Source organism: Sphaerodactylus townsendi, linkage group LG03 (genome assembly GCF_021028975.2).
Source record: "Sphaerodactylus townsendi isolate TG3544 linkage group LG03, MPM_Stown_v2.3, whole genome shotgun sequence".
NCBI lineage: Eukaryota > Metazoa > Chordata > Lepidosauria > Squamata > Sphaerodactylidae > Sphaerodactylus > Sphaerodactylus townsendi.
Window position 1 is genome coordinate 84,214,326 of NC_059427.1, and position 8,935 is coordinate 84,223,260.

At 37.8% G+C, this 8,935-nt stretch overlaps 1 protein-coding gene across 14 annotated transcripts in view; it reads left to right on the top strand.

The window, feature by feature from the left end:
* The window catches only part of COL23A1 (collagen type XXIII alpha 1 chain), a 415,005-nt gene extending 411,445 nt beyond the window's left edge, over positions 1-3,560 (top strand). For 12 of the 14 annotated variants that reach the window (XM_048491173.1, XM_048491185.1, XM_048491176.1 and 9 more), the window contains one exon: positions 1,087-3,560. In XM_048491173.1, coding sequence (XP_048347130.1) covers positions 1,087-1,140 — 54 coding nt within the window. In that variant the 3' untranslated portion in view covers positions 1,141-3,560. Of the gene's footprint in view, positions 1-713 lie in introns of all 14 variants that reach the window. The other 2 variants (XM_048491177.1, XM_048491180.1) reach the window with 1 other exon arrangement.
* The last annotated feature ends 5,375 nt before the right edge of the window (positions 3,561-8,935 follow it).

Here is an 8,935-nt window from a genome sequence, read left to right on the forward strand (position 1 = left end):
ACAGTGTGATTCCAGCCAATTTTCTGTATGATGACATTGCAGCATCATATAACCAATCAGATTAAACTTTGTAAACCTGAGGGCAAATGGAACCTTTGATTGTTCTCACTCTGAATTGAAGGGAACACAAACACTCATACATTTTTCATCACAGTAGATCAGGAAAAGATGGTCTGATTGCCTGAGAAATGAAAAGATTTTCACATCTTTCCAACTCCTGTTTCTTAAATACTGGAGCTCTGTGTGTATGTTCACTCATAGTATTCTGCAAAAGTCTATGCAGTTTTCCTGTAGTGTGAAGGAAACATATACAAAGAAGGGCAATTCACAGGGTGATATACTTTGCACCAAAACTGCATAGAAAGGAGAGCTACTTAAGCTGATTGAAGCAACCATATTTAAAACAAGCCATCCCAGTTCCAAGAAGTTCAGAAAATATTAATTTGTCTCAGCCATTGAAGGGAAACCATGCAGTATATGACCAAAAAATCACATTAATGAACAAATGGTGCCATTAAAGAGTTACAAAGACTGCCAAACTGTACAGGCAGAATCTGACTTTTGTTAGTGAGACCTGTAAATATCTTGTGATAATCTTCAGGATGATTTGAATAGCAAAAGCATGTTAACAAAGTAGAACTGTTCCATAGTATATGAGAATGAGACGCATGTTGTGCCTGTGTTTTTTAAAACATGTTTGTGTTCTTTTTCAGTGATCCCACAAGCATGAACTCTGTAAATAATAGTGTGATATATTTTGACCTTTTCTAATTTTTATATGAAAAAAGAGGAGAAAAACCACAAAAACAATAAGTCTACAACAGTAATATATTGATCTTTTTTATATTGAATGCTATCACATATGGATTTTTACGATATAAACATTTCCAGGACCCACAGGACATGCACACACACCGTCTGGAGTTTTATAACTGGACATGCTGAAGTAGTTGGGAATTAATTTTGTTCGCTGCTAATGCTACTGTGTGGACTAACAGCACTGAGATAATTTGCCTAGTGTGCCTTGTTGCATGAAGGGACTTTTCTAAACTTTGGCTTTCAACGATGCGATTCTGTTGCACATAGACGCAGACGCAAAAGGGGGAGAAAACAAAAAAGAAAAAAAAGACACAGCCTTAGAAAGGAGACAAACTGTGGCCCCTGGATGGATGCAGGAGGACCTTCCAACCTGCAAAGATCACACAAGTATAACCACACTTGCTGCTAGATGCCTCCAACCTGACACAATATGATTGACTCAGCTGTCTGTGGATGTTTCTCCCATGAAGAAACTTTATCTCTGGGAGGGGGAAACCCTCAGTCAAGTTTTACAGTTTGAGACTAAAGGTTGAAAGATTTTCTTGCAGAACTCTCACAGAGGTAGAAAATTTGGAGTGCCTCACTTGCCAGACTGCTTTTTCTAGCAAAGGAAACTGTATAATATTCATCTCCATTTACAGATTAGGGCATAACACAGATTCTGCTTAAACCTCATCAAGCTCTGAATTGACAGCTCCTGTTTGCAAACCCGGAAAGGGTTCCTGTATGCAGTGCAGTACTTCATTCCCTGGATGGGTTGGGCTTGTTACATCAGCGTTGAGCAACTGGATCCCCATGTTTACTTTGCTTCCCTATTGCCATAGTAACAGCCAAATTCATACCTCAGATAATTTTAACAACAGTATTATAATTTGTTTGGTAAGCATGTTTCAAGTAGAATTACCTATGGTAAAATTAGCAGTTTACTGAATAGCACTGGTGATTCAATTGGTCATGGAAATTGCTCTTTCACCTTCAGTTCTTCAAAGCAAAGGTGCAATTTTGTTTTGCCAATACCCCCATTGTGGTTCCTTCAACAAAATATGACATGCACCCATCTTTAGACATCTGTGTATATACATGTAGTCCAGTTCAAATGTGATTGGTGCCATGGCTCATGATTATATGTGAACAAGGGAGGATAGTTACACTGATACATGGTCCTGAATATGGGTCATAACTGGCCTTGCTGTCCTTGAGTTCCATCTTGCTCATTCCAAGAACTTAAGCACATTCATAACAATACTTTGTTTAGCAGCATCATTTTGAATGAGATGGCGGTTTCATTTCACATGGAATTGCCCAGTTTTCATCAATGACAACAGAACCTATTTAGTATTGTATACTCCAGGAACAAATCAGCTTCCCTATCTGTAGCATACCCCCCCATATAGTAAGTTGGACTCCTCATTGATTTCTCTTCTTAACAGACATAAAAAAATTTCAAGCTGTGGCATCAAACTCGGGTATTCGTGTATTCTGCTTTATTAAATGCAGAAGAGCCATAATCTTAACAGGTGTTCTGTTGGCAAAGCCATGTTGACCAGTAACTTCCTTGAGTTCCTAAGAAGGAGATACGAGGATAATGTTTAAGTGATATATGGTAATGTATATGAATGAGTTTTGGGATGACTTAGGAGAGTTTGGCATCCAGCAGTCATATATGTCTATGACATTTTTATTCTGCCTCTGAACAGGGCAGTGTTCATGGTTCTCTCCGTTTCATCCACACAGCAGTCCTGTGAAGTAAGAGTGACTGTCCCACATTAATAAATCAGATTCAGGGCTGCATAGAAATTCAGTTTAGATCTCCCCAGTTCAGTCTAACCCCTATACCACACCAGCTGCTATGACAGGAGCTGCTACAGAACATACTGAGAACATCTTACTTTATTGGAAGAGTTGCTAACATCTAGCTTCAAAGTGAACTGGTGCTTTTAATAGCTGCAGGATAAGAAAAAGTTCAGCAGGCGGTGCATATTGTATCTCTGCAACAGAAGTAGCTGTATGTCATCTGAATCCTTCTCTGTCCCACAACTGTTAAAAGCTCTCTTTGAGTTAGAAACCAGCAACCATAATCCATTCAGGAGCTGCAAAACTGACTGGGCAAAGCTGACTAACAGGCTTATGTTGCAGTATCAATAGGGCATTTGTACCCTGTGGCCTCTGAACCCAGATCTTTTAGCAATTTTATCATGAATATGCACATTTACAGGAACCAATAGGTACATCAAGATTTGGAAAAAAAACTCTAAGCAAATACCCCTGTGTATTTCCCTCAACCCCTCCCCCATGGTTGGAAAGGCTAAGAATTGGTTTCATTCCCCCAGCCATAGTTTCTGCAACACCTCCTTTTCCACAGAGGTGGATTGAAGCATATTCCAAAATGCTGGTTTGCATTACTGGCCAGTGCTAATTTCTGTGGGGATGACATGGTGCTTTCATTTGAGTGTAGGCCACAAAGGGTTCTGAATTGCTGTCCTGTGACTCTTTATCGATAACATATACTATTTGTATTATTTGTGGTTGTTAAAGCCTTCTAAACAAACTGCTATCAATGCTTTAATCAGTGTACAAGTCTTCATGGCTGAAGATGCATACTACACAATTTTTTTGAGATTATGAAGTTAGCATTGCTTCATCTGTCAACAATTTGAGTTATGGGATAGCTTTATTTTATGACTTTTGAGATGTATGTGATACTATTTTGCTTTATGATATTAAACTGTTGTATAAAGGAAGATGACCATCACTGAGTTCAGAAAGACAAGTTAAATACGTTTTGTCAAGGAGAATGTTGTTAACGTCTAGCATAAGAGACCAACTTTCAAGGCTTCCTTGGAAGTCAATATATAGGTAACTTTTCCAGGCCTTAGGAAGAGCCATACCATTGAAAATTGTTAGCCCACAGAAGGAAAAAGCAACTTGTCTTCCTCTGCAGAAGACTGCTTTCTCCAGTCTTCCAGTCTTTCTCCAGTCTTTAGTGTAAACTATTATGCTTAATATGTAGTGCTACCAGGGCTAATGTCCAGGGCTAATGATGGAGTGAAGGCTTTGGAACAGATTATGGTGTGGTTGATTGTGAGGTACATACACACATTCACAAATAGCAAATGCTAAGAACATGGTTACCCTGTACAATGTTAACCCGGCGGATGCATGTGTTCTTGAATTTTTGTGAGAGTTCCTGTTCTCAAAAGTTGTTACCATGCAGTCTTCCAGCTGTTCTTTAAAGTTTCTCCATCATCAATTTAAAAATGTCTTGTGCCATATTCTTGAATGTTTTTTTTTAAAGGTGGAAGAGCTTAAACAATAATTTGCTGGCTTTGCAAGGGCAGCTGCTGGGAGAGAAAACTCAAAAAAATCCTGTATGCCTTGATCATTTCTTAATGCAGTCTTGTCTCATCTTACTGCCATATGGCTAATACAAACTAAGGTTTTTGTTTGGTTGTGTTCATAAACAAAACCAAATAATAAATGTTTTAATTGTTAAATATTACCAGTCGTAGCACCACAAAAATGAATCCAGAAGAAATATTTAAAAGTACTTCATTATTACTGAAATCTCGTTTACAAAGGATTAATTGAGAACACCTTACTGGCAAGATGGTAAACTCTCTTCATGCAAGAAGAGTTCTCCCACTAGCTTATCTGTACTTGAAGCCCTTTGTTTAGCAAGTTCTCAGCAAATTTGTAATATGCATCAAAGGTAATTTTCCCACCTTTAGATATCACTGTTCTAAGAGGATTAAATGTATTACTCTGCATCATTTTTCCTAATAGTATAACTACATTTTTATTGTTTCCTTTCTCCAAAGAACTAAAAAATGATTTAGCTATAAAAATAGAATAGTAATTTTATTATTGCCCTAATCCTGTGATGTTGATTAGGAAGGTAGATAATTGACTTGCCCAAGACAGCCCCCTAAGCTGAGTATGTGACCAGCTTTTCTGACATCCAAACTCAAGTCATGGGCTGTAGAGCGGAGTGTGTTCATAGTTAATATTCATCAGCAGTGATAACTGGTGTCGGATGCTACAGAACTCTACAGGTGAGCTACTTACAGCACCTGCCTGGATATAGACAGAAGATATTCTATGTGGACAGAAGATATTCCTTGCAGCTTTCATTTTTACCATTCTGTGTGTGCTAGAGTCATATGGTTAATTCAAATCATAGATCACTTGGAGATATTGGTTAATCTAGTATACACATTTGAGAGGAAACTGAAGAATATTGTTCACAGAATGACCACGTTTTTAAAGAATCGCTCATAATAGTGGTTGTCTAAATGCATCATTTCATAGTGTGGGGACTTGGGGGAAATGCCCTATGTTTGTATGTAAGGGCAGTTATGCTACTACATCACCTCTGGATCAGACTGGAGCAAAATATGAAGAAGTGATAAATTCCAAATGGGTTGCCTCTTGGTTTGTTCCAAAAAGCATCGCCCTCATCTTGTGGTACCTTTAAAGCTAATTTTTTATTGTGGCATACATTTTCATGGCAGTCTAGTTTTAGGCTCTAAAGTCTAAACCATGAAGGCTACTGGACCTAAGGATGTGCGATTGGAATGAATTTGCTGTTATTAACACCCCCATCTCTCTTCCTCTTTTTATTCTCTTCCTATGTCAGATTTTAGTCCAAAAGCTGCTTAGGGCAGGAATCTATTTTTATGCGATCTGCAAAGTACCAGATACACAATGGTGGCAGTATTGAAACACAGCTGGTGGGAGGGGAAAACCTTATACCACAGGAGATCTGTTGGTGTTTAAGGCACCACAAGACTTTGTTGGTTTTTTTAAAAAAATAATTACTGCAGAATATTTGAGTACACTGCTTATTTTCAAAGCATGAATGTGTTTGGTCTGTAAACTATATTTATGAAGACTTCATTTTACAACACCTGAAATTGTCCTTAATTTGATTGGAAACCCAGAACAGCCAACATCTAAGACAGGGGTAGGGAACCTGCGGCTCTCCAGATGTTCAGGAACTACAATTCCCATCAGCCTCTGTCAGCATGGCCAATTGGCCATGCTGGTAGGGGCTGATGGGAATTGTAGTTCCTGAACATCTGGAGAGCCGCAGGTTCCCTACCCCTGATCTAAGATATTCACCTTCATCTTTCACTACTCAGATTTTATGGTTTTCATTTTTAAAGAAAATCGTCAACTGATTTGACAGAACTATGCTACCACAGTTAACGTTGCATTGTATGATTCCACTGAATAACTGTAATTTGACAACATGCATTAGGCAGAAAGACATAATTGCCACTGACATTTGTTCAGTGTCTCCCTTTACATAGTAGTTTCTCAAATGCTGAATGAACAGCCCTTATCCAAACATTCATTTGGAAAAATAGGCAGTCATACAATTCAGATATTGCTTGGGTTAAAATTAATGGAGCATATCACAAATTTTAGAACTTTTTTGGTAACATGTCCATCCTTATTTAAAATGGGAATTAGTTTCTACAGGATTGTGTACTACAATCATGAGAAAACACTGCCAATATTTACTTCTAGCCTAATTTACTGGGCACTTTACGTAGGTTCAAAGAAATCTGAAAAAGACGTAATTATTGGAATGTGTCGTCAATCTTATCGCTACATGGACCACCCCATGGCTTAGAAGTAACTTCTTCAAACAGTATGCAGTGACGTTTTACTGATTCTGCCTTGCGGATGCACAAGTACTTATACCATACGTTTGCAGCTCTGGTCAACAACTACAGCAAGTTTCCGAGAAGGCAGTGGTGGGTTACAGTGTAATCTTAAGGACACTTTCCTGAGAATACACTCCAGAGTGTTGACTATTCAGGATTCTGAATGGAGCTGATTAGGATTCTTCTGTTAGCATCTCAAAACTCGTCCTTTGTGTAACTTGGCAGCAAGTTCTGTTACTACAAGTACTATTGCTGCTATACCATTTTCACTTCCACTTTGGCAACTGGGTAATCTGTAGTATCTTTCAAGGTCTTATATTTGGCCTAGCCAAGGGGACTCCAATTACTGATCTCTGTTGCTTAGTACAGAGTTCCAAGATGAGTTCTAGTATATGCTGTACTCCATAAGTGCAATAAAATTAACTTGCTACAACTTTTATTTTATATCAAGTAAAAATTCTGACATATTCAGGAAATATACATAAGTTGCATTAGCGTGTAGATAGGAGAGGCTGACAGGTTAATATTTAGCTAAAGTTGAGGCTGATATTACAAGCTACTCATACAGGCTTTCTTTTCATGCAAGTAATCCTATTGACTGGGAAGTGTGTTGAGAAGAGAAATAAGGGCCTCATGAAGAATTTTTGAATGTATTTAAATGCTTTATTGAAAAAAAAACTTATGAACATCAGTAAAATGTATAGCTTTGCTTTCAAAGTTAGAGAATATTTTATGCAATGAACATGTTCAGCTGTTACTAATTACATCTTCTTATATATATATGCCAGAGCAAGTGTTATAATTAGCTGTAATATGGGGAAACAGCTAATTTTTAATGAAGGCATTAATACAGTATTATACTTTCGTAACTTAAAATATACCTTTACTGTTTTGTACATTTCCAACAGACAATGTGCTGCTTGACTGTGTTCCCAGACATTGCTTTGTGCAGACTGATATTAGGACATTTTCAAAATAAACAACTTCTTTTACAAATTATTTTACTATGATCTGAATATAAATGAAGCTGCAGCACTGGTAACCAGAATTATAAAAGCATTGGCATTAAGATTAGGGTTTTTATTACTTTTGATTAGAAAAGTATATTGCTGTGATTACCAAAGCTACATTTCAAACCATTTACTTGGATATACTCCTATCACAAAACACAGGAAGTACTGTATGTTTTCTTAATATGAAATAAATGGGCTGATCATACACATATTCTGTCAGTGACAGATCATACACATATACATGCAGTGACAGAGACAAAGCTGGAACTTGGCTTATTTGCTTGTTCAATGCACATTGTGAACCGAGAGCATTTGCTGACAGAGAATCTTCATACCCCAGAGATCAAGCATGTGTGTTTGGCTAACGGGACTCCTGCCTCTGTGGAGAAACAAGGAACTGCTTACATGCCAGCCTTAAATGGACACATTAAAAATGTCCTCTATGTGCCATTATTTGACTTTTGTCTCCTTAGCGTTGCAAAATTGACAACAGACGGATATTCATATTCATTCTAAACTAATTCCCATTCGTTCATCGGGGATTAATAAGATTAGCTGTAAACATTACTTTTCTGGGAAGAACCAAATGTACAACCTGATATGTGTAGGCAGTAATATCACAAACTGGAACCATTTGGATTGGTCATGTGGAGGATGCAGTTTGCCACGACCTCTCCTTTGGGTAAGTATGAAATGGAGCATGGTATAAAAAGGAGGCTGGAAGAAACCGACAATGACTCTTGTCTTTTGCAACCCCAACCCCCCCCCCAAAAAAACCTAGTGCTAAATTAGCAGCTGTCTGTCTGCCCTAGCCCCGTCTTTACCTTCTACATGACTTGTATGTGTATAAATATGCGCATGTATATATATATTAATGCAAGTACTTATTAATTGGTTGTCTTAAGAATTCTTGGTTTTGTCTAATACAAGCTTTTCTCATGGAGTGCTATACAAATAAAGAAAAAAGGAATAATAAAGAAACATACATCTTCATATGTAAACTATGTGTTAGGTAGATTCTGCTTTAGAAACCACCACCCCTTTCCCTTTTCTTGTTCTAGTCAGTTTATGGAGTTTATCTGTAAAATTTTGCTGAACAGAATACATTCCTAGATGCCAAAAAGCTCTGATAACTAAAATGCAGTGCATTCTGGGGAAAAAAGGGTTACCATGTGGTTTGCCACCCAGGCTGTTTAAAGGGCCAGGCTTAAGCAAGTTTTTATCCAGATGGGCTTCTCAAATAACATGTGTCAGAAAAATCTGCATTTATTAGAAGGCTTCGCGGTTTCGCTCTGGGAAATTCAGCACCTTGACGGAAGAGCGACGCCCCTGTCGCACATGCAGAAAAATGAACTTTCAATTCACTTTGCAGCTGGGCAGAATAGCAAAATCCACTTTCAAACAATTTTGAAAGTGCATTATTCTGAATGT